This window comes from Rhincodon typus, chromosome 12 (genome assembly GCF_021869965.1).
Source record: "Rhincodon typus isolate 14 chromosome 12, sRhiTyp1.1, whole genome shotgun sequence".
In the NCBI taxonomy this organism is placed as follows: Eukaryota; Metazoa; Chordata; class Chondrichthyes; order Orectolobiformes; family Rhincodontidae; genus Rhincodon; species Rhincodon typus.
In genome coordinates, this window is record NC_063343.1 from 64,167,041 (window position 1) to 64,194,512 (window position 27,472).

At 42.3% G+C, this 27,472-nt stretch overlaps 1 protein-coding gene across 1 annotated transcript in view; it reads right to left on the bottom strand.

Annotated features, from left to right (window-relative positions):
- LOC109916368 (calcium/calmodulin-dependent protein kinase type II subunit alpha-like) overlaps positions 1-27,472 on the bottom strand; it is a 170,245-nt gene that overhangs the window by 62,854 nt on the left and 79,919 nt on the right. Inside the window, exon 2 of the mRNA XM_048603488.1 lies at positions 4,517-4,571. Coding sequence (XP_048459445.1) covers positions 4,517-4,571 — 55 coding nt within the window. The remainder of the gene's footprint in view (positions 1-4,516; positions 4,572-27,472) is intronic.

Genomic DNA, 27,472 nt, shown 5'->3' on the forward strand with positions numbered 1-27,472 from the left:
CACACTGTCAGAGGGTCAGTACTGAGGGAGTGCTGCACTGTCAGAGGGTCAGTACTGAGGGAGCGCCGCACTGTCAGAGGATCAGTAGTGAGGGAGTGTTGCACAGTTGGGGTGAGAGGTGGGGTGGCAGTATTGAATGGGCCTCTCTGGTCCTAGGTTCTCCCCCAGTGGAGAATGAACCTGTCAAACCCCCTAAGAATCTGGTAGATTTCAGTTAAGTTGCCTCTCATCCTTTTGAACGTCACAGCGTACAAGGAAAACCTACTCAACCTCTCCTTATAAGACTGTCCCTCTATGGCTGGAATCACCCAAGTGAACCTTCTCTGGACAGCCTCCAATGCCAGTGTATCTTTCCTTATATAAGGGGTATAAAACGGTTCATAGTATTTGTGACTAATGCTTTGAAGAATTTTAACCGAGTCCTCCTCATTGTCATACTCCATTCCCTTTGAAATAAAAGCCAACAGTCCCTAATACCTACTGAAACTGGATGTTAGCTTCTGTGATTCATGTATGACGGCCCCCAAAATTGTCTGTTCTGGAACTTTCTGCAGTGGAAATGAGATTATGCACCTCGGCAGGAAGAATAGAAGAGTTGAATATTACTTAAATGGGGAAAGACTACAGAGAGCATAATCTCTAGTTAGGGGGTTAGCCATTTAAGACAGAAATGAAGAGGAATTTCTTCTCTCAGAGGGTAGTGAATCAGTGGAATTATTTACTGCAGAGGGCTGTCTAGACTGGGTTTTTGTGGCTGAGAGACACACATTTTTCATCAGTAAGGGAAACAAGAGTTATGGGGATAAGGCAGGAAAGCAGAGCTGAGGATTATCAGATCAGCCATTGAATGGTAGAGCAAACTTGATGGACTGAATGGCCTACTTCTGTACCACAGTTTTTATTGTCCTTTGTTTTGAGGGTGTGTTGCACTGTCAGAGCTACTGCTTTTCAGATAAAACAACATACTGAGGCCCTGTCTGTCTGTCCTTTCAGATGGAAATAAAAACCCATAGCCACTAGTTTGATGAAGAGCAGCGGGGGTGGAGAGGTGGAGGTGTGGAGGGCTTGGTAGATCTCCCCAGATTCATGGGTCATATTTTTGTCCCTAAATTAACAGAATGTACAAATAAAATTATCATTTTTCATGTTGTGGGAGCTTGTGCTCATACCTGCTGCTAAATTTAATTCAATCTAACAGCGACTCCCTCATTAAAATAAATTCATTGTCTATGAATCCCACTGTATAAATGCAAAGCTTACTTTCTTGAAAAGTAGATCTGATAAATATTCAAACGATGACATTGCCTGAGGGGTGCACTAAAAAAGATACAAGTGCACATGCCCCAGTGTACATAAAATATTGTTTATTCCTTCAATCGTTTCTCCATGGAATGGTTGGATATGGAAGTTTGATTATTCAATGTTCTGCCAAATATGACAGAACACTGCCTGATTATTGGACTCAATTTATTCTATCCTTTTGTTTAACCTGACACTTCACTTCCAGTGAGTTTTATTCTATTCCAGATGACGGATGATTTCAGACTTCAATTTAGTCAGCATTGGTTAGATACAAAATAATGGTCCTCTAATTTGCCCCAGAAAACCAGCCCAAGGCAGATACAGAAGAGTTCAGTACAGAGTAAATCTCCCTCTATAATGTCCCCACCAAACACTCCCTGGATAGGTACAACACAGTTGAGGTAGATTGTAAAGCTTCCCTATATACTATCCCCATCAAACATTGCTAGGATAGGTATGACCTGGAGTTAAGTCAGAATAAAGTTCCACCAATACTGTCCCTTTCAAACACTCCTAGAACTTGTACAGCATAGTTCAGATGCAGGTTAAAGCTTCCTCTACGCTGTCCCCAAAAAACACTCCCAGAATAGGTGTGGCATGGGTTAGAATCAAAGTCAAGCTCTCTCTATAATGTCCCATCAAACACACCCAGGACAAGTACAGCACAGGGTTAGATACAAAGTAAATCTTCCTCTACACTGTCAAGAACAAAAATTGCTGCAAAAGCTCAGCAGGTCTGGCAGCATCTGTGGAGAGAAATCAGAGTTATCATTTCATCTCCGGTAACCCTTCCACGGAACTCTACACTGTTCCTCTACACTGAACCCATTAAACACTCCCAGGAGAGCTACAATGCAGGGCTACATATAAAGTAAAGCTCGCTCTGCACTGTCCCCTCTGACACTTCCAGGACAGGCACAGCATGGGGTTAGATACATAATAAGTCTTCCTCTACACTGTCTCTATCAAACACTCCCAGGACAGGCATAGCACAGGAAAAGTTTATTTACACTGTCACTTTCATACACCTCTAGTACATTCTGATGCTGCTAACATATGGATTTACAACACAGGGACGGGAAAGGATATAGCAATATAAATTAGTTGAACAAATGGAACCCTTTTGACATATTGATTGTCCACTTTTTGATCATTAGTTTTCGGTGCACATATATACTGAGTATGATAAAGCTCATGCCTGAGACAGAGAGACAATCTGCAAGAAAAACAAATGAATTAAACACTTGCTTAGCACATGGCTAATATTTAGACCAAAGTAATGACTCAAATTACTGGCATTAAACAACAATCGCTTGCAACTATATATCGCCCCTTTAACATCACAAATTGTACAAAAGAAGCAGTTATTAAACAGAAATTGACACCAAATGGCCGAATGCTGTAATTGTCCTGAAGGGGTTAATGTTCATGATCCATAACTTCCACCCATTCCACTCAAGTCACACACACTCTGTGGGTGGAGAAAAGGAATTCTACTCCAGCTTTCGGAGGGAGCAGACGGATTTGTACCAGTTTCCTAAGGTCCGAGTCAATGTGCCTGACCAACCGGAGTTGTTTATTGCTGTCATGCCAGAAAAGTTCTTGTAATCTGAGAACATTACTTCTTCTGTGATATTCTATTGTGGTGTATCCTCAACAACTAGATAGACCCTGAGGTAAAGCAAAAACAAAGGAGGATTGATGGCAGTGACCTATCTCGAAAACCCTTTAACTGTGGTAATGTATTGGTGGAGATGACAAACACCACAAGGGTCCATTAGTCGCCATCTGGGACAATGCCACACAAATCACATGAAGAAATCTGTGGGCTAGGTGACCGAAGATGTAAGAAGCATCTTAAAGTAGGACAAAGATAGACAGAGAGCAAGAGAGAAAGTCGGAGAAGCGGATTATTTGGAAGTCTGTTCTACAGTTTAGGGTGCAGTTGACTGAAATCATGTAAATGAAGGGAGTGTGGAATTTTCAAGAGGCTAGAATTGGAGGGGAGAAAGAGGATAAAGGTTAAAGGTTGGGGGGAGATTACACGGATAGGGAGGGACAAATCAGGTTGGTAATTTTAGAACCCAATAACATATTAGATACAAAAGTGTCAATTCAATTATCTGCCTTCAAGTACACTGTCCATTGTGACAAAATAAATCTTGCTGTTCTGCTGCAGACTGAGGGCTCTGATTGCACTCACTCAGTGCTGCTCTCCAACAAAACTCTTTCTGACTTTGTAGCACTCACTCTGATAATGCAACACATGCCCCTAGACTGACCAACAACAATGCAGCTTCAATACTGACCCTGCGATAGTGCAGCGCTCCCTCAGTACTGACCCTCTGACAATGCAGCACTCCCTCAGTACTGACCCTCTGACAGTGCAGTGCTCCCTCAGTACTGACCCTCCGACAGTGCAGCACTCCCTCAGCCCTGACCCTCTGACAGTGCGGCACTCCCTCAGTACTGACCCTCTGACAGTGCGGCACTCCCTCAGTACTGACCCTCTGACAGTGCGGCACTCCCTCAGCACTGACCCTCTGACAGTGCAGCACTCCCTCAGTACTGACCCTCTGACAGTGCAGCACTCCCTCGGTACTGACCCTCTGACAGTGCGGCACTCCCTCGGTACTGACCCTCTGACAGTGCGGCACTCCCTCAGTACTGACCCTCTGACAGTGCGGCGCTCCCTCAGTACTGACCCTCTGACAGTGCAGCGCTCCCTCAGTACTGACCCTCTGACAGTGCGGCACTCCCTCAGCACTGACCCTCTGACAGTGTGGCACTCCCTCAGTACTGACCCTCTGACAGTGCGGCACTCCCTCAGCACTGACCCTCTGACAGTGCAGTGTTCTCTCAGTACTGACCCTCTGACAGTGCGGCGCTCCCTCAGTACTGACCCTCTGACAGTGCAGCGCTCCCTCAGTACTGACCCTCTGACAGTGCAGTGCTCCCTCAGTACTGACCCTCTGACTGTGCAGCTCTCCCTCAGTATTGCCCCCTCTCTACTGACAGTGCAGCACACTAATTCCCCATCCCCAGGAGTGCAGCAATATCTGGAGTGAGGCTTAAACCCGTGGTGTTTTGACTTCAAGCTATACATGTTTACAAGAAATCATCGCTCAAATCAATAAGTACTTGTGAGGAAGTAGTGACGGAGTGAACATGACTGTTAAATATGAAGTTTTTTAAAATGTGATGTTCTACTTACAAGTCAAAGATCAGGTAGTGATGGCCTTCCTCAGCTATACTGTCATGCAGTCTCACTGTAAAACAAAGAAGAAGAATGAAAATGAATGAAGGGGACACTTGAGCTAACAGACTGATTGATGCTAGGAACCAACCAGAACTGTCTCCGTCACTTACACCACTGAGTCCTATTTGCAGTGCAGACGGAGTCTATTTGGCCCATTGAGTCTTTTTAGGAGGCAATCCAGTTAGTCTCAATCCCACAGCACTTCCCTTGCAATTATTTTTCTCTTCCCTATCCATACTTAGCCTAGGCAGCTGTCTATCTAGGCAAATAACACTAACTGTTTGGTGTCACTGTAGGTATTAATTACATGGACAGCCCTGTTACGATCCTGTCAGGACTTGTTAATGTTTAAAGAGAAAGCCAAGCACTTTGTAATTAATGATACAATTACACCACAAGATCTCACTTTTGAAACAAAAACAAGCTTTATTCTATGTAAGAGTCAAACAAACAAGCATTATTAACAACATTATAGTTTAGAATCATTTACCCTTTGAACTGAGTTCTATGTTTTACTTAACTCCAAGAATTTCCTTTCTGTTACAGAAATCCTTACGGTTCGTTAACTTCTTTATGAACCAACTTACAAGGGATGCCACAGACCTCTGGAAATTACTGTAATTCTCCTCGTTCTAGATATTCTTTGGAAGAATATTTTACAGGGATCCTTCCATTAGGTTTTTTTTTGGCTAAGCAAACCTCCAAGTTGTTTTTAGTAACTCACCACTTCAGATGGCCCAGTTTCTTATTCTGGTTGCCACCAGATATGTAACTGCCTCGTCACAGCTTCCAAACTAAGTCCACTGATTGCTTTCTGCCACAAGGCTGTATGAGGACAATTGTAGATTTCCTCCTCCAGCTGCAAATGAGGCATATCCCAGTGTTTTCAACTCAACAAATTCAAACTAAACCTGAGTTCCATCCACATTCTGCGCAGTGAAGGATAAACTTGGTATTTTGTTTCCTTTAAGTGTAGACTCAACTAAAAATCATCTCATGTTGGCTGTCTTCATCCAATGAGATGGAGGCTACACCAAGCAAAACTGAAACAAAAGAATCCTTGACTCCTAACAGCCCATTTCAATGACAATGTGGAGTACTTTGGGATTTCAAAAAGAGATGAAAACATATTATTTTACCTTCAACTCAGCACTTTGATTCAGAAACCCATATGAACAATTTATATTTCTAATGGATGTAATTGACTTCTCACCTGACTACCTGGTTCTCCTAAGAGGGCTGGAGAAGTGACATACATTCTTTATATTTTCTTCCACTATCAGCTTGACTTTTGGAAGATAAACACAGATTTAAGCTTGTTTGGGTTGCATTTATGTCAAGAGTTTTTATTTGCTAGTTTCTCAAACAGATGCCCCAGTTTTGCACAGTGAAAACTTTAATTTCTAAAATTGAGAATTACATTCAGAAGATACAGATTATTGACCTAACTATTTGCAGCAGTCTTTATTTAAAATTCAGAAAGCTTCATCAGAAGTTCATACCCTGTCATTAAATGTTAACCACCACACCCACCTACAGTGTGGAAGCAGGCCATTAAATTCACATTGACCCTTTGAAGAGCATCCTACCCAGAGCCATCCCATCCCTGTAATTCCCATGATTAATCCACCCTGCCTGCCCCTGGACACTATAGGCAATTTAGCATGGCCAATCCATCTAAGCTACACACTGTTGGAGAAAATTGGAGCACCCAGAGGAAACCCATGCAGATATGGAGGGAATGTACAAATTTCACAGACAGTTGCCCAAGGCTAGAATTGAACCCAGGCCCCTAGGTGCTGTGAGGCAGCAAAGCTAACCATTGAGCCACTGTGCCAACTCTTCTACTGGTCCCACCAGCTCCTTCTTACCAATTGCTGATCTGAACAACTCCCTTCTTTGTCTTTAACTTTCAAAAGGAGATTTCTTTTTTCTCCTGTTATGTTTGGTGTAGAAGTCTAAAAGATAAGGAATTTGACATTGCATCTTAAAAATGGGAGACAGAGAAATCAGCCCAGTTAAGCTGCATTCTTCAGATACCTGACATTTCCAGGGCTCGCACCTCCATTGGTCACTGGTAAAGGTTTGGGATTTGCGATGTGGGGAGAAGGTGTTTGGCTGGGGCAGAGGGGTCTGCGGAGAAGTTGGTTTGCTAGGGATGAGGGATATGGGGAGAGGGTAGTTGGCTGGGGGTGAAGGATTATTTTTATTCAGTGGGTGTCACTATCTAGGCCAGCATTTATTGCCCATCCCTAATTGCCCAGGGGGCAGTTGAGAGTCAACCACATTGCTGAGGGTCTGGAGTCACATATAGGCCAGACCAGGTAAGGACAGCAGTTTCCCTTTGCTAAAAGACATATTTAACCAGATGGGTTTTTTCCCTTACAATTGTTCCATAGTATTCATTAGACTCTTAATTTCAAATTTTTATTGAACTCAAATTCTGCCATCTGCTGTGGCAGGACTTGAACTTGGGTCCCCAGAACATTCACTGATCTAAGGATTAATAGTCTAGCGGTAATACCGCACAGTCATAGCTTCCCCACTGAGGGCTTGTAGGTGGGGTTGAGGGGTGTGGGAAGCATGTGTTTGGTTGGGAATAAGGGGTATGAGGAAATGGTGATTGGCTACATGTGAGTAGGTGTGGCTGTGATAAGAGATATGAGGAGTAAGTGAGTGCCAGTGAGATGTATAGGAAGAAATTGGTTGGATAGGGTGGAAGATGTGGGGTAAAGTTGGATGCAGGTGAAGGATATGATGAGACAGTAGTTGGGTGAGCACGAGGTATAGAGAGATTGTGGGTGGACGGTGAGGGGTGTCGGGAGAAGGTGGATGGGTAGAGGTGAGGGATATGAAGAACGTTGGGTAGATGGGGGTGAGAGAATTGGAGAAAAGGTTGATAATTGGCGATCTTATGTACTCAGAGAATTTGCATTGCTTTCACACAATCGGAACCATTCTTATATGTGTTTGGTCATTTTCATGATGTGCTGAAGCAGCTCAAAATGGAGTACAGGTCCCAATGTTAAGAACAGCCTCCTTGCCCAGTGTAGAGGCCTGCCCTGGAGTTCATGCAGTACTCGAAAGACTGGCAAAGTTACATCGAATGGCTGGGCAGAAAATTTCCAATTGCAAACAAATAGAGATCTGGAAACTGACCTCTTGGAGCTTGACAGACCATGCCTGAGCAGCATTGAAACTGATAGCATCCAAAACCTTCCTTACAGGGCTTCAATGGAAATGCTTTACAACCAAAGATTTATTTTGAAGAGCACTACCTCAGCGGAGTGTCCTAGATCCAACCATTTTCAGCTGTTTCATCAATGATCTATCCTCCATCAGAAGGTCAGAAGTGGGAATGTTCATTGATGTTTGCACAGTGTTCAGCGCCTTTTGCAACCACTCAGATACTGAAGTAGCCTATGTCCATAGGCAGCAAGACCCGGGCAATAACCAAATTTGGGTAAGTAACATTCACGCCATGCAGTTGCTAGGCAATGATCATCTCCAACAAGGGATAATCTAACTATCACCCATTGACAATCAATGGCATTACCAACACTGAATTCGCCGCTGTCTTTGGGGACATCCAGGGAGTTACCACAAACCTATAACTTATGTTACTTAGAAGAACAAGAGAAGCTGATGCATGCGAATATTACCACCCACAGTTCCTTTTTTTTGATCCAAAAACTTAGGTTTTATTCGTAAAATTTGTTAAAGTACATTACAAAACATTTCGACTTGATAATTACGGAATTTGAAATAGAATTCAACTTGTCTCCATATAGCTATTTCCACTCTTAGATGCCTCAGTATGTCTATAATTGTCTGAGTTTACAATAGGTCAGGCATACACCCCAAGGGCAAAACATGTCAAAATGAAAATTACACAAAGTGCAATAGAAATAAGCTTGTCTCCATATACAACATTCCAATCTGGGGTATTCCAACACCCTTCAATGTCACAATGCATATCCTTTGTCAGGGATACAGCCTGAGGGATTCTGCAGATTCTAGCCCTTTGGTGTACTCTGGTTGAAAGGCCTCAGACAGTGACCTTTCCCACTGAACGTCCGTGAAAGCTGCCCTGAGCTTTAATGCATCCCACAGCACATGGTCCGAGGTCTTGGAATGAGCCAGTCTGTAACACTCAGTCAAGGACAACCCTTTGCACTGGAAGACCAGCAACTTTCAGGCAGACCAACGAGATTTTTTTAACCATGTTGTGGTGTGCAGGTGCCGAAAGCTTCTGTTTTCAAATAAACCTGTTAGACTATAACCTGGTGACGTGTGATTTTTGACCTTTAACCATGTTGATGATCCTCCAGGTGTATGTCCCAGGGAACAGCCTGTAGAATGTTACACTCTGCATTCTGGAGCTACTCGGGACAAATCTCATCAAAAACCTTGTGCCACCTGCACACCTTTGTGAGCGAAGAACGTTTTGATATTCCTTTTGGTTTATTCCCAACAGAGCTTTGGACATTCAAAGTGGAGTTCCATGGCTTTTGTAATCCCTTTTGAGTTCCTCGATGTTTTCTGGAGTCAGCATACTCATGTTCAGTTGCACGATTCCCTCCAGCCCCCACATCATCCTAACTTTGAACAACGTCACCATTCTTTCAGGGTCACTGGGTTAAAATCCTGGAACTCCCTTCCTAACAGCACTGTGGAACAACCTACAGCATGTGGAATGCAGCAATTCAAGAAGGCAGTGCACGACCACTTTCTCAAGGACATCTGGGGACGGGTAATAGCTTGGCCTCGCTACTGATGACCACTTCAATTGAATGAATGAAAACCTAAATCATGCAGATAAATAGGAATTGAATTGATATGCAAGAAAGTGCTGAAAACAGTGAATATATTAATGAATTGGATCAATTAATTTTCCTCAGTGATTTTCCTTGCCATACTTGAAAGGATGTTAAAGGGGTGTTTCTGTCTTTGTGAAGAGGTAGTGGATTCTTGGTTTAATGTTTCATCTGAGCGATAGTGAGAAAGAGAGAACAAGAAAGGAGAGAGAGAGAAAGACCTCCAAGAGATCAGCCATTCTTGTCTCCTCGCAGAGGCTGGCAATTCTAAAAGATGAGGAGCCACTTGTGATAGCAGACAGGTTACAAGTGAAAGTAACAGAGCATTCAGTTCCACATCCGTAATGGACATCATCCTCAATCAATTACCAAAGAAATGATTCAATTATGTGAGACATGTTGCAATTGAGCATTGCATGAGGTCAGGAAAGATAACAGGCAAAACAAGCAAATGTGAATCTTGAGCGTGGCTGCATTCATGCATAAAGGAAGTGTGCTGGAGTTAACCATGTCTTAATTTTCAGCAGACATTTGATAAGGTCAGTTACCAAACACCTTTATAGAAATTGTAAGACCATAATAAAATCAAGAGGCATCTTTAAATTGACTTGACATGAAAACAGAGGCTATTCTTTGTGTCTCAGTGGGTAGCACTCCCTGGTCTCTGAGTCAGAAGAGTGTGGGTTCAAGTCCCAGAGTTTATAGACTTGAGGATGTCACCCAGGCTGATACTCTGGTGAAAGTTCTGAGGCAGTGCTACAAGTTGGATGGACTTTTCAATTTTGGATGAGATGATAAACCAAGGTCACATTTGCCCTCTCAGGAGGATTTAAAAGATCCTCTGGTTGTTATTTCAAAGAGAATTGGGCTGGATCCCCCTGTGCCCTGTGCCACTTATTATTCATTTGGTATCATTAAAAGAGTGGATGATGTGCTCATTATCATATTGATTTTTGTGGAACTTTGTTGCGAGAAACTTAATTATTATGTTTCCTACATTCCAACAGTGACTGCATTTTATTGGTAGTTAACCTTCTGTGAGGTCCCAGAAGGTGCTGTGGAAATGCACATAGTTTCTTTTCTGGATGTTGGTAATTGAACACACATTTAAACAGTGCTATTCCCTTGTGTTACACACTCCCCAAGAAGTTCTCCCTCTGACCTTCACTGATCACTGGGCGGTATCACTCACTGCTACACAGCTTTGATGTCCAGGGCAATTGCTCACAACTCACTACAGACATTCTGTTGTTAGGGTTGCATCTGAGACTGAGAGAATGTGGCACTTGTTGGGATGTTAATAACAAGGAAGCATTGCACTAGTTGGAGGGAGGGTACTGAGGAAGCGCCGCACTGTTCAAGTGGTAAACCTGAGTCTAGAGTCATACAGCACAGAAACAGACCCTTAGGTCCAACCAGTCCATGCTGAACATAATTCCACACTAAATTAGTCCCACCTGCCTGCTCCTGGCCATATCCCTCCAAACCTTTCCTATTCATGTACTTATCTAAGTGTTTTTTTAAATATTGTAATTGTACCCACATCCACCGCTTCCTCAGGAAGTTCAATCCACATGTAAACCACCTTCTTGACTGGCAGCTCTGAAGGAGTGCCTCATATGGGTCAGTACTAGCAATCAGAACTCCAGACTGATGTTCTGCTAACATAGGTTCAAATCTGACTGTAGCAGATTGTGAAATTTGAATTTAATAAAATCTAAAATAGAGAACTGGCCAAATGAAAGCTGTGTTAATCATCATTATAAAAAAAATCCATTTGGTTCACTAATATTCTTTAAGGAAGGAAATCTGCTGCCTTTAACTGGTCTGACCTACATGTGAATCCAGGCCCAGGGAAATGTGAATTGACTGAACTAATCTCTGGGTAATTAGGGATGGGCAATAAATGCTGGCCTAGGTAGTGAAACCACCCAAATAAAAATAATTTCAGAGGGCAGTTAAGAGTTAAAAGAGAAAGAGTTTAGTATCATCCAATCAGGTAACAATTACTTTCCGATTGGCTGTGGGAAGGAAGGGTACATCAACAGAGACAAGACCAATGGAAGGTGCTGACAAATGGTTGGAGACAAGAGGCCCTGCGATCTAAAACCTTCAAGATTATGTCTCACCAGAGGTAGAGAACCTTAACCTCAGCCTCATTGCTATAGTTATCATTCTAGAGAGATAACAGGGTCAGAATAATCAAATCGTGGTATGATCCCAACCAGATCAGGATCATTTTTAGAAATTCTCATGTTTAAAATGCCAATGCTTGTTTTCAAATCCCTGCACACCCTCAGCTCTACAACTGTTCTACTTCTGGCCTTTTGAACATTCGAGATTCTAATCATTCCATGATTGGTCACACTGTCTGTTTCCTGGGCTCTAACTTTTAGAATTCCATCCCAAGACATTTCCACCTCTTTACCTTGCTTTCCCCTGCACAATAGTCCTTATAACCTACATCCTCAATTTCCTGCACTAATATCCCCTTCTGTGGTTTGGTGAATACATTTTGCTTGATAACGCTCCTGTGAAACATCTTGGGATGTTTGACAATCTTAAAGACACAATATAAATGCAAATTGTTGCTGTAATTTATAGAAACGTCAAGCTTGATGTATAATTCAAAGGAAACTATTCCGTCGACCCAGTTCCAAATCTTGTAGCTCACTGAACCGGAAAACTCAGGTATTTTTTTGTTTTTATTTATTCATGGGACACAGGCATTGCCCGTCATTAATTGCCCTGGAGAAGGTAGTAGTGAGCTGCCTTCCTGTACAATGAAGTCCTTGGGGTGTGGGGACACTCACATTGCTGTTTGAGAGGGAATTCCAGGATTTTGAATTATTGGCAGTTAAAAAAAAGCGATATATTTCTAAGATAGGATGGTGAGTGACTTAGATCTGCTGCCCTTGTCCTTCTAGATGGAAGTGGTCGTGAGTTTGGAAGGTGCTGTCAGAGCACTCTTGGTGAAATTCTACAATGCAGTACTGAATGATATCCCAAACAATCTACATAGAATACCTCTGTCGCAAAGTTAAACATAGAACAGTACAGCACAGTAAAGACCGTTCGGCCCACGATGTTGTGCCGACCTATTATTCCACTAAGATCAAACTACCCTGCATACCCTACATTTTACTATCCTCCATGTGCCTATCCAAGAGTTGCTTAGAAGTCTCTAAAGTATCTGACTCCACTACCACTGCCGGCAGCGCATTCCACGCGGCCACCACTCTCTGTGTGAAGAACCTACTTCTAACATCTCCCCTGTACCTTCCTCCTATCACCTTAACATTGTGCCCCCTCGTAATAGTCATTTTCGTTATTGAAGTTTTATAGAGAATGGGGTATCATCAGTTCTGAGGAAGGGTAACTGGACCTGAAACGTTAACTTTGATTTCTCTCCGCAGATGCTGCCAGAGCTTTTCTAGCAATTTCTGTTTTTGGTTTATTGAGATTGGTTTGACATGGAAGTAGGGATTCATAGAGTAACAATTCACTTAGCGGACAAGGGGATTAAAACCATATTTTATTCCCTGGCCTATGCACAGTTTGTAAACCACGGGTCCTCTGATGTAGTTCCAGGGAATCCCAGAGGGCAGTTAAGAGTCAATCACGTTGTTGTGTGTCTGTAGTCACATGAAGGCCAGACGAGGTGGGGATAACAGATCTCCTACCCTGAAGGGCATCAGTGAACCAGATGGGTTTTTCCAACAATTGACGATGGATTCAGGGTCATCATTAAACTCTTTAATTCCAGATTTTTTTTATGGAATTCAAATTTCACCATCTTCCATGGTAGGATTAAAACCCATATCCTCAGAGCATTCCCTGGGTCTCTAGTGATAATACCACTAGGCCATCCCCTCCCTGATCAGTCCTGAAGTACTGACAGGTGCTATTGAAATGAAAGTTCCTTTTCCTCTGGGCCTCCACTTTCATCCCATTGAACTCCATCTGCTACCATTCTACAAACTCGCTTCCTCTAGTGGGTTTTGCAACTTGCTGCTGCTTTTTTTTTCCTTTATTCATTAACGGGATGAGGGCGTCACTGACCAGGCAGTATTTATTGCCCATCCCTAATTGCCCAGAGGGCAGTTAAGAGTCAACCACATTGCTGTGGTTCTGGAGTCACATGTAGACCAGACCGGGTAAGGATGGCAGTTTCCTTCCCTAAAGGGCATTAGTGAACCAGATGGGTTTTTTTTCCCCTGACAATTGACAATGGATTCATGGTCATCATTAGATTCTTAATTCCAGATTTTTTTTTTAATTGAATTCAAATTCCACCATCTGCCATGGTGTGATTCGAACCCACGTCCCCAGAACATTATCTGGGTCTCTGGATTAACAGTCCAGTAATAATACCACTAGGCCATCACTTCCCCATTGTGTGCCACTTAACTCTCCAGGCTCACCTTTTGCCTGCAGACACAGCCACAACATGCACTCAACAAGTGAAAGTAAAAAGCTCAAAGGCCTTCAAAGATTCACTGTGTGACACTGAGCCCCACAAGGAGATACCAGTCCAGGTGAACGAAAGCCTGGTCATTGTCAAAAGGAGACCAGAAATTGAAGCTTTTCGCCTTTCCCTCGCTGAGACTGGACACAAGAAACTGACTTGAAAAAAACGATAAGAGCGTGAGTCGAGGCTGGCTGATTGGCTGGAGTGGAACCAAAACCATGAACTGTCAATCCCATTTCTGAGTTCAGGCAGGTAGACTCTGATTTGTTGGGATGTTGCCATGGGAATGCGGGAAAAATTGGCATCTCTATGACTCTGTTCCCAACGAACAGGGCGCAAATATCTATTAAATTCCTTTCATCTGCAGAAAACAGAGTCTGGGGTACCAATAAACATAGCTTCAGGCACATGCAAACTAAATCACACTGTGAGCCTGACTGATTAATTTGAGCAGGGTTCTGGGTTAATTCTTGACACATTATTGGACTGTTTAATAAATATTTACCAAATGATTTTCAACGGCAGAATCACAGCTAGTGGTGGACATGCTGCCATGAAGATTGATCAAAGATGTAGGTTTGAAAGGTCATTTTAAAAATGGAGAGAAAGAGGCAACAGTGGGGCGATTAAAATTGGGTAAATGTGCAAGAAACCAGAATCGTAGGAGAACTGAGATTTCAGGGGGTTGTAGGACTGAAGGGGGTTACAGACCTAAATTGAAGGCTGAGGGTGAAGTGGCTTTGAACACAAGAATGGTCACAAGCTAGAACCATTTGTTATGTTTTTTTGGCCCCTTGCCTTGTGCAGAAGCTAAGCCCCATCCTCATCTACGCACTATTATGTCCCGTAAAGAACACATCCATGACCCACCCAATGTAGAATGGCAGCAATTGCTTTTGTTGCTAGGGAATGTGCTATGGTGTGCATCATGGATACCGACAATAGCAGTGTCAACTAGTCATCAGACTGAAAGAGGTGAAGTGTCATTAATGTGCTCAGAACATCAGTACGTTACTAATACAAGGCATTACATAATTGCAAGCTCAATCGAATATGTAACAGTTATTGAATCTTATTAGTGAAAAATGGGACCATGTGTTCTAGGGAGCCTGAGGGGAGATAACATTTACTCTTTGTCCTAAAACCATTTGATCATAGATTGGTGATAATTGCATTCCATAATTGACAAGGCATGAACTGAACATACTGCACGTTCACTAGGATGTGGAGGGCAGTGGGTCACATGCAAATCTTCCAAATAACTTGAGGCGCAATCATTTGAAGAGACGGTGTGGAATCACTCATAGGGTCATGCACGATACAGCTCAGAATTAAAGAGTGATCCAATTAGTTTCCACACCCCCTGCCCTCCACCTCCATTATCTTTCACCTTTCAATATCTGTCAATTCTCCTTAGAAAGTTACAATCGTATCTATTTTACCCACTTTTTCAGATGGTGGATACAATCATTTTCTTTCTGCTGTTTTTGAAAAATGTATTTATCAACGGGACATGAGCATCACTGATAAGGCCAACACTTGAGGACTAACCCTCACTGCCCTTGAACGACGTGGCTCAATCAACCCCTTCAGAGGGCAGTTAAGAATCTGGAGTCACATGTGGGCCGGGTACAATCAACAAATTCACTTCACTAAAGGAAAGCAGTGAACCAGATGGGATTTTACAAAAATTAATGGTATTGGAATGGTCTCATTACTGGGAGAAAAAAAAACAAAGAACTGTGAACGCTGAAAATCAGAGACGAAAACAGAAATTGCTGGAAAACCTCAGCAGGCCTGGCAGCACCTGTGGAAAAAAATCAGAGTTAATGTTTCGGGTCCAGTGACCTTTCTTAAGATGCTGCCAGACCTGCTCAGTTTTTCCAGCAATTTCTATTTTTGTTTCCATTACTGGGACAAGTTGATTAATTGAGCTTAGATTTCACCAGTTACCACAGAGGGGGGTTGAACCTCTTTCAGAAAGCATTTGTGCTGGTCACTAGAGTATTGAACCACTGACGTTACCAGCACTCTACCCCTCTGGTTGATCTCCTGAATCACCTTACACCTTTGGTCTCTGTTACTGGAAATAGTTTCTCCTCTACCTATTGCATCAAAATTATTCATGGGTCTGGATTTTACGGAAGACATATTCCCTTGAACTTTCCCTATCTCGATGGAAATGTCATAAGAATATATAAAAATGGGAGTGGACCATTCAGCCCATCAAGCCTGTTCTACCATTCATTATGATCATGGCTCATCATCCATCTCAATAGCCTCTTCCTGTTTATCCCCCATATTCTTTGGTCCATATCCAATTCCTTATTGAAATCATACAATATTTGATTCCTGACTGCTTTCTATGGTAACAAATTACAGAGGCTCACCACTTTCCAGGTGAAGAAATTTCTGCTCATTTCAGTCCTAAATGGTTTACCGTATCCTCAGACTGTGACCCACTGGTTCTAGACTCCCTTATCACTGGGAACATCCTTCCTGCATTTACCCTGTCTAGTCCTGTTGGAACTTTATAGGTTTCTATGAGATCACCCTCATTCGTCTGAACTCCAGTGAATACAGTCCTAATCAATTCAACTTCTCCTCATACATCAGTCCTACCATCCCAGGAATCAGTCTTGTAAACATTTGTTGCACTCCCTCTGTAGTCAAAACATGTTTCCTCAGATAAGGAGATAAAAACTGCACATGATATTACAGGTGTGGCCTTACCAATGCCCTGTACAATTGCAGCAAATCAGCCCTGCTCCTGTACTCCAATCTTCTCGCTAAGGAGGCTCATATACCATTTTTCTTCTTCAATGCTTGCTGCACCTTCATGCTTACTTTCACTGGCTGGTGTATGAGGACACACAGATCTTATTGAGGACAAAGCTTGAATGTTTTCAAGAAGGAGTAAGACATAGTTCTTAGGGCTAAAGCAGAAAATGGGAACAGGGTATTGAGTTGGATAATCAACCAAAATCATATTGAACGGACATAACAGGTTTGAAGGGCCGAATAGCCTACTTCTACTTCTACTCCTATTTTCTATGTTTCTATGTAAATTTGATCCAAATGCAAAGTGTGGGAAGAAAGAGATCCAACTGAGAGCAATGTTTCAGATGTTGACTTACCTGTTCTCTCTGCCAACGGGCTGGGTTACATCTTTTTGGTGGAACTAAAATTGAGGGGTCCATTGCTCTCACCTGACTGTCCAATCAAATGTCAGATGGCTAATTAGTGGTTGTCCAGCAAGATGTTGGCCAATAGCCAATTAAAGTAGCCAAAGGGCAGTGCGCTCCATGACCAATCAGGACCGAAGGCTGCACAAGAAGGGTAAGTGCAGCAAAAGTGAATTTAGTCACAGCTACAAGTTTCATGGTCTCTTGCTAGCTAACTGTCTCTTCATATCTTGCTGAAGGTTACAAAACTCTCAGAGATAAGTTATGAAAATAAAGCCAACAGACTTTAGGTTGTGTGGGCAGTGCTGGCTGGGCCAGTGTTTATTGCTCAGAAGACAGTCAACCACTTTGTTGTGGGTCTGGAGTCACATGTAGGCCATAGCAGGTAAGTACAGAGGATTTCTGTCCCTAAACACGAGTGAATTGGATGGTTTGTTGCAATAATTGACAATGGAGGCTATTACAGTAACTTTGTTATTCAGTTCAAATTTTAATAGTTTATTCCAGAGGTAGTTTGAATCTATGTCCTCAGAAGCTCGGGATTAGTAATGCAGTGGCTTTCCAGTATACCTCAATCCTGGGCAGATTCTAGGCTACATTTCAGTCAAGGTGCCTGTAGCAGAGCCTGATGTCACCTCATCTGGGGAAGGTTCTGAGGAAGGGTCATCGGACCCGAGATGTCAACTCTGATCTTTTCTTCACAGATGCTGCCAGACCTGCTGAGCTTTTCCAGCAACTTCTGTTTTTGTCACCTAATTATCGCTGCTGTAAAACACTCCCAAACACTTCCAGGAGGGATGCTTGAAAATTGAAATGGGCAACAAAATATTATAGCTGTTTGGGTTGCTAACAAGCTCAACAACCTGTTAGCCCACATTTCATAATTGTAGGGACATTTGATTTCCTGTTGTAATTTTGGAAACTGCTGCAATGAGGTGGAATTCCTGAACCAACAACCTCTATTTTATACCAAATACTTAAGTATCTGTACCTAGGTATCTTATGCCTAAAATGACGTCATAAGTGGTGACATTGCAAACTTTTCACTGCATTCATTTGAGTGCACGTGACAATAAAGCTAATTCAATTCAATTCACAGCATAGTTTATACTGTCATAGCGGCTGGGAGTCTCGCTCAATCTGCAACCATCAAATTGTGATGTCAGTCTTGCAATGCAGTGTGAACTGGAAGCTGCACGTATTCATTCACCTTTATAGTATTAATGCATGAGGCTCTGTAACTTGCAGACAGAAAGAACGTGTTGTGATGGTGTAAACTTTAATAACTGTGCATGGATCGAAAGAATCAGCAATAATTACGTTTGGAATAAACTGTTAAGGGACAAGGACAAACTGTTATATAGGAATTGAAAGCAATTAGCCATGCTTGGGAAAAGAAAGTGTCAAAGGTACATAAACTAAACCTTTTAACACCTGATTTCTTGAGATTTGTAGCTCGGATCGTGGATGGGGTTGTGGATGAGGTTGCAGACTTGCTCGCTGAGCTGGTGTGTTTGAATGCAGACGTTTCGTCACCCTACTGGGTAACATTATCAGTGCGTCTTCTGTGTAGCATCGGTGTTTTGTCCCGCTTGTTATTTATATGCTTCGGTTTGCTGGGATGGTTGGTATTACTTCCAGTTCTGGTTAGAATGCCTGGCATCAACAATCACATTGAACTGGAACCAATATACAAACCACTGAGAAACAAAACCGGAAGTAATATCAACGACCCCAGCAAACTGAGGCATATAAATAACAAGTGGGACAGAACACCAACGCTTCACTGGAGGCGCACTGACGATATTACCTAACAGGGCGATGAAACGTCTGCAGTCAAACACACCAGCACGGCAAGCAAGTCTACAATCTTTTAACACCTGCTTGATAAATGGCTGCCTTATGCCACAAGGACAAATGATTGCCCTGCTGAAGAATTTCAGGAGTTAATTGCAGGAAGGTTGTGTCTTTAAGCAGACAGTCAATGCCAAACGCAACAAGGAACAGGGAAGCTACTTCTGATAAGAAGGGAAGCTGCAGCTCTGATAGCTCCAGAGGAGTACTCCATCTTGTGAATGAAAGATTCCAAAATATCATCAATAAAGTCACACGATAAACTTGAAGGACAGAAAATACTATCAGAATTCACCTCCAGGATTCTTCAGTAGCAGAACTTTGAAGAATAACACTGTATAAGGATCAAACCCTAGACATCCAGAGACAGTCACTGTTGGTTAGAATTGTAGCTAAATTCCACCAGTAATCAGGTGACAGCCTTATTGATTGTGAGGCGTAACTTGCTTTCTCGAGGGGTCTTATTTTGGTTGCTATATGCCATAAAGTTTAAATAATTGTTTCAGTGTTTGACTGTCTGTGAGATTTCTTAACAAGTAGCCAAATTAAAGGTAACTTGTGGTAATTTACCTACATCATTGTACAAGAACTGTACCCATTTCAACTCAACAAAATGGCGATTCTCTGGCTCAGTTCTCACAGCTGACCAGTCAGAGTCAACCAGAAAATTTAACAAATGGGACATTGTCTGTAAGGTATGATTCCATGAGTATGACTATATCAGGATGTAGCAATGATACCACTAGGCCATTACCTATTTGCTGCCTGCGGAAGAGATTTCCACACTTTCAAATATATTAATTAATGGGTTGCATTTGATCTTGGTCAGTCAGCAGCTAATCAATTTGTTGGTCAGCCAGTCAACCATGAACGCGATATAACAGCAGTACAAGTAGGCATATGCCACAGACCATATAGATGTGTCTTACATTTTTTTTTATTCATGGGAGTTTGGACATTGTTGGCTGGGTCAGCATTTATTGCCCATGTCCTTGGGTTATGGTGACACTCAGTGTTGTTAGGGAGTGAGTTTCCAGGAATTTGACCCAGCAACTGTACAACTCAAAGTCAGGCTGGTGAGTGACTTGGAAGGGAAAATGTATGAAGTGGTGTTACCATGGATCTTGTCCTTCCAGCGGTAGGTCCTTTCAAAGAGGGTTCAATTCTCTTCAAGAAAGAAGTTTCTCCTGAATTCCCTGTTGGATTTAGTCATGAGGATCAAACCTCTAATTTGGATCTCCCTGCAGAAAGAAATGTTTTCTCTGCATATTTCCAGCACTTTCTTAGCAATATTATTTCTGCCATCTCTCAAATAAAAGATGATACAATTGAAGAGTTATACAAGGCAGGAAGGATCCTATGAAGTGGAAGAATATACTCTGTGCAATAATGAAGTAGCTTGTTGCTTGTATAAATTTTGCTTGATCACAGTAACTGACTTAAAGAATAGTTACATTCAATGTTTACAAGAATTAACATGAATCATGATGACTACTGAATGCTCTTTTTCAATTTACTGATACTTGTCACTTGTGTGTGCGTTACATTCAGAACATAATCATGTCTAATTATTACAGATAATATGTAAATAGATGTCAGGGTCAGTTCGTTTTGGCAGATCCACGTGCACACATTATTCATCTAACACCTACACTCTAATTGTTAGATAACTCAATTACCAGGCAATGTCTGAAAGGAATTGGTTTGAATTATAACTCTGGGTTTGGATGGCAAACTATTCACAAATTAAACACTGCACAGAGGAATACTTTGAAAACATCTGAGGATTGAAACATTAATGCTGTGAAACAACAGCAATCAATCAAAAACTTGAACAGCACTTCACTAACTAGTTAACATTTTTTAAAGCTCTTCCAAGGCGATTTCCTAGAGGGTTATCAAACAAAGCATAGGGTCAAGCTGCATGGAGTAGGTGGTCAAGTGACCAAGTGCTCAGTCAAAGATAACAAGGTGTAGAGCTGGATGAACACAGCAGGCCAAGCAGCATCAGAGGAGCAGGAAGGCTGACGTTTCGGGCCTAGACCCTCAGTCAAAGAGATAAGTTTTAAGGAGGGTAGGGTGAAATCAGGCAGAGATGCCAAAAAAAGGATGAACATTTTAAAATTGAGGCTTTGTTTATCTAGGAGCCAATTATTTCTTCCTTGTTATGATACAGAGAGCCCATTGTGCCTGTCCCGGTTCTACTACCTAGTGCTAATCTCCTGCCCTTTTCTTCTTAACCTTGCACACCATTTCTATCCAAGTAATCATCCAATGCCCTCTTAAATGCCTCAAAAGAATCTGCCTCCACTACACTTTCAGGCAGTGATTTCCAGATCCTAACTACTTGCTGAGTGAAAAAGATTTTTTTTTTCACATCAACCTTGTTTTATTTGCATGTCATTTCAAATCTAAGCCTCCTCATTCTTTTTTACCCTTTTATGAGCAGGAACAGCTCACTCATGGTTTTTAAAACCTCTGTCAAACCTTTTCTCAACCTTCTTCTCTCCAAGGAGTACAATCCCAATTTCTTCAATCCGGCCTCATCACTGATGTACGTTCCTTGTTCCCGGAATCATTCTTGTAAATCGCTTCTGCACACTGTCTCCAATCTGTTTCCTATAACGTGATGCCCCCATAATATTCCAAGTGAGGTCTAACAACTGTCAACATCACTTCCCTTTTCTTGTATACTATATGCCACAAGTAATAAAGCTAAGACCAATGTGTGCTCTTTCCATCTTCAATGATCTGTGCAAATTTACACCAAGTTTCCTTTGCTCCTGCACCCCCTTTAGAATCTTTAGAATTATACCCTCTGTTTTATATTGCCTTTGAATGTCCTTCCAACTAAAATGCATCACCTCACACCTCTCTGCAATGAACCTCATCTGTTACCTACCTGTCTACCCTCTAACTTGTCTATATCCTTTTAGAGTTCTACACTGTCCTCCTCACAGTTTACAAGTCTTCCGAGTTTAGTGTCATTTTGTAAACTTAGAAATTGTCCCCCACACGTCAAGATCCAGATCATTCAGAAATACTAGCTCCACAGTATTCCAACGTATCCTGTCTGAAGACGCTCAATGGCATCAATAGGAATGCAGTTTCTCGTCAATCAAGGGTGAGAAGATTTTTCTGACATTTTACAAGTTACAAGTTTACATTTTGAGCCGGATCCCCCAAATTCTACACTTACGTACTTGACTGCACAGAGTTTAAATATTTATATGATGGAATATCTACATGCACTCAATTCATATCAGTCACAGTTTATCATTTGTTTGTATCGTGGGCACTTATTGCCCATCCTGAATAATTCTGAAGAAGGCAGTGGTAACCTGCTTTCTTAGACTGTGAAGGAATGGTGAAATATTTCCAAGTCAGGATGATGTGTGATTTTTAAGAGGAAATTGCAGGTGGTGATGTTCCCACTGTCCTTCTCTTTTTAGATGGTAGTGGCCGAGGATTTGGAAGGTTCTGCCTAAGGAGCCTTGGTGATCTGCTGTCTTGCATCTTGTACATGATACACACTTTGTGTCAGTCGTGAAGGGAGTGAACCAATTAGACTGCTTTGTCCTGAATGGTGTTGAACCTCTTGAACGTTGTTGGACTGCACTCATCCAGGCAAGTGAAGAGTCAAGGGGTGATTTACTTGCTGTAGAATTCCCAGCCTCTTATCCCCTTTCCACGTTTAAGACCGGTATGGTCAATCATGATTGTGAGTCAGCCCTGGAGCTAAACAACCTCCTGTTCCCAGGTTGGCTAATCCTTTGTTGTTGCTGGGCCAAAATCAGAAATCTCTCCATAACACATCATGGGAGCACCTTCCCCACAGGGGCAGCAACTGTTCAAGAAGAAAGCTGACAGTGTTTGCTCACAAGGTAACACAGAACAGGCAATAAAAGCCAGTCCTGCCTCTGAAGTCCACGTCCTGGGGTTGAATAATACACACACACACAGACACAGACACACACACACGTACACTACACACAGACATATACACACACGCACATGCACACACAACATATACACAAACATACAAATACACACACGCACACACACATGCCCGTACACACACAACATACACACAAAAATACACACAAACACATGCATGCACAAACAAGGACACAAATGCACAGACACATACACACACACAAACACACATATGAGCACAACACACAAGCGTACACAGATACACACATACACACAATCACACAGAAACACACACGTGCACTCACACACAAACACACAGAAACACACACATGCACTTACACACAAACATACAGACGCACACACATGCACTCAACCACAAACACACGCATATGCACACATGCCCTCACACACAAACACACAGACATGCACACATGCACTCATACACAAACACACAGACATGCACACATGCACTTACACACAAACACACAGACACACACAAATGGACCCACACACAAACACACAGACACACACACATGGACCCACACACAAACACACAGACACACACACATGGACCCACACACAAATACACAGACACACACATGGCAGAAGGCATCACAGTGACTGTGATCAGCAACAGAAAGCCCAGGTGATATCACTTACATAGACCTAGTGTCACAAGATGTGCAATTAAAAAGGATTTGTTCCGATCTGTTTCTCTTGAAAATAAGTGTAGTAAACCTGGAGCTGAGCTGTCTGCTCTGTGCCCAGCCGTGTAACTAACTTTGTTTTTGCCCAACAGACAAAAGAAGCATGAGTGGGTGGCTCACACAGACCCAGGGTTTGCAGGTTTTGCTTTCAGTTGGTGAAGTTAGAATTCTGGAAGAAGTCGCAGCTCTCTCTGTGCAAAAGCTTATGTTCTCTCCTTACTGCTGGGCTTGTGTTTTTGTGTTCACCTTTCTATTTGCCTTTACGAAGGGTGTTTATAGGAAGCTGCTATACTGGAATAGCTAATCAGTTAGCAGTTAATAAATACATGTAATTATGTTAAGCATTTTGATAGAGTTACTGTTAAGCCAACTTTTTATTTTGCTTGTATTTCAAAATAGTGTAAGAATCTAGTGTAAGAATAAAATGCGCTTTGCTTAAAGACTTGTAGTTTGATCCAATTGAATCACTTGCCTTTCAATAGAAAAAGGCTAGGGTCTAGGCTATCTCCTTGGCTTATTTTGAGGAGGTTCGATCTTGTCCATATTACTGGTTTTAATTTCTCTGAACCTGGGAGGGTATAGCAATGGGCAGCAAGACTCCACCACTGGCCCCAATTCATCACAATTTCTTTCACTCCATCTGGGGCAGTGGCCCTTCTTGAAGGACCTGTTTCAATGTGCTTTGCCAGCCCTACCTTCTTATTCCATTTGTTGGTAGTTTATTCGACTTCCATTCTGGTGGGGTCCATGTCCAACAGGTGATGAATACAAGCCCCACCCCCAACCCCTCCACCAAATCCTCTGATTTGTCTCTCTATCATAATGCCCCAGGCACCCCTGAGGCCAGTCCTCTGCAGCACTTCTTAATGGGGGACGTTGTCTCTCTGTGTTAAATGCTAAAAAATCTACATTGGCAGCACCGATGAAAGATGTTCAACTTGTGACACCTTTGATGCTCTTTTCTATGTCTCAGAGAAATAAGGAAAATAGCAGCAGGAGTAGGCCATTCGGACCTTCAAGAACTAAATATAGTTCTTAGGGCTAAAGGGACCTCAGGGTGTGGAGCAAGTGGGAACAGGGGATTGAGTTGGATGATCAGCCATGATCGTATGCCATTCAATATGTCTCCTCATCTCAGTCCTAAATGGCCTACCCTGCAACCTTAAACTATAACACCTGAGTCCCACTGGCATAGTTTGTGGATGGTACCACAATGGACATATTAGAGCTGACTTTCCTCTTCACTGCACCCCAGGGACTGAGGGAATAACTGTTCAGCCCACTTGAACCCCAAGGCCTCACTTGTATCTAGTTGCTATACCCTCAGCTTTGCGCTAGAAATGATCTGGTCATTATCACATGGTTGCTTGTAGGATCTTGCTTGGCAACAATTGGCAATTGGACTTCCTCCATTATGACAGCAACTACACCTTAAAAATATTCTTTGGAGATAGTAAGAACTACCGATGCTGGAGTCAGAGACAACGAAGTGTTGAGCTGGAGCAACGCAGCGGGCCAGGCAGCATCAGATGAGCAGGAAAGTTGATGTTTCGGTTCGGGACCCTTTTTCTGATCCTTTTCCTGCTCCTCTGATGCTGCCTGGCCTGCTGTGTTACTCCAGCTCCACACTGTGTTGTCTAAAAAAATTCTTGCTTTGAGACATCCTGGAAATCGTGAGAGGCGCTATACACGTGGAAGCTTTTCTTTCTTTCACTGAGGTCAGTTGTGTCATTACAGAATTTTCTGACCTGCCATTGTTCCAGAGCTGACCTATTTATTTATTTTCAACAACTCTTAAAAAAATAAGAAACAAGCATTTCGAACGAGCCCACACTCTTCACATGCCTGGTAAACAAACCTCACCAGAGCAGGAAGCCACGGCGTCATTTAAACATGCACATCATCAGTAAATGCATGGAGAATGAAACTCATTAAAAAAATCTCTGACAGCTATCCTTACGCGGGAGCTGGTTGACCTTTGATTCTGCGCCTTCTCTTGTTCGAAGTTACAAGGTATTGGTTCCAGGAAGGTCTCATTATTACACAAATATTCCCGTGGCTCTTGAGGGCTGAGCTCTAATGAGCTTGGAGGGTGATAATATTGGATCATTGCAAACGAGAAAGCCTGTAGATTTCCCGGTGTACTGTCAGTATGTGGCCACTTAAAATGTCTGTTCCACACTCACTCATGGAGGCGGCCATACAGAAGGTTGGAAGCTATGTTGTGCCGGTACAAATAACAATGGTCAGATCTGGGTACCGCACCTTCAGAAAGATATTGGAAAGCCTGCACCGCGGGTGCATCAGAAGGATGTTTTAAATCGACAATCTTTCATCAGAACTCCAATGATAGGTCATCGAGTTGGAAGTCATGTTTTCAAGAAGGAGTTAGACATGGTTCTTAGGGCAAAAACATGTATAGAGTTGGTTTGAGTTATAAAGAGAGTGTAGGAGGCTGTGGGGTGATATTATAGAGGTTTATGAAATCACGAGGGGCATAGATAAAGTGAATAGCAATGGTTTCTCCTGCCAGGGTAGAGGAGTTCAAAACCAGAGGGCACAGTTTTAATGTGAGAGGAGAAAGATTTAAATGGGATCAAAGGGGCAACCTTTTCACATTCAGGGTGGTTTGTATGCAGAATGAACTGCCAGAAGAAGTGGTAGATGCAGGTACAGTTACAACATATGAAAAGACATTAGGATAAGTATATGAATAAGAAAGGGGGATATGAACCAAACACTGGTAAATAGGACTAATTTATTTTGGGAAACTTGGTTAGCATGGATGAGTGGGACCAAAAGGTCTGTTTCCGTGCTGTATGACTCAATGACTCTATGTTCAGCCGTGATTATATTGAATGGTGGAGCAGTCTCGAAGGGCTGAATGACCTACTCCTGCTCCAATTTTCTATGTTTCTGCAAAATGTTGACTCTGTTTCTCTCCCCAGAGAGGGTGCCAGACTCGTTATGCATTTCTAGCACTTTTTTGTTTTTGATTCGGGTCTTTAACATCGCCAGTATTTGATTCTGTTTCATGAGAATGGTGCTGGGGCTTTGTGTGTTGAATTACGCAGCCAAATTGTACCGATTGGGTCGATATTTCATAGAGTATAAATGATTGTGATGAAATGGTAGTGTCCCCATCTCTGAGTCAGGAGACAACAACTTGTTGTCTCGGATTCTCCAGCATCTGCAGTTCCTACTATCTCTGAGTCAGGAGATCTGGGTTCAAGTCCCACCTGCCCCAGGAGTGTGCCATGATATGTCTGATTAAAAATATTGAGAAACTGTTGTCCCTGGTGGGAGATGGATCCAGAGTGAGGGGTTGGAACATGAAAATTTGAGCCAAAGACAATTCATTGGGAGAGTTGTCAGGAATCATGCCTCGTGGAAATTTGGAATACTCTTCCTGACAACATTGTTGATCATGAGTGTTAATTGAAATTGTTTTTGTGTCTTACATCTTATGGAGCTAAGGTGGGCATATGGAATTAAGATTTTGATCAGCCATAATCTAGACATGAGGAATTAGCTATGATCTCATTGACTGGCAGAGAAGACTTGATGGGTTGAATGGCCTACTTCTACATGTTACGGTCTGATGGAGGAACTGAAAGATCTCTTCCTGTTCTGTATTCAGGTCATGTGCACATTATTTTACTGCATGCGATGAGACAAGTAAAATAAATGAGTTCATAAGTCCAGTGAAATGTTTCAAACATTAGGTCCTTTGATGACTTCAATGTATTATATCCTCTCTGATACCATTAATAGAGGGAGCAAACTAAGGGTCATGCAGAAAGGAAACTGTTTCAAATATGAAGAATACCCTGCAAATGTGTCACAGCTAAATAGTTCAGCTCAAGTAGTGCTGGAGTGAATGAATTTATGTGTCTGACGAATTCTTCAAGTCTTGTCAATTTTCAACTCCCAGTTGTTCT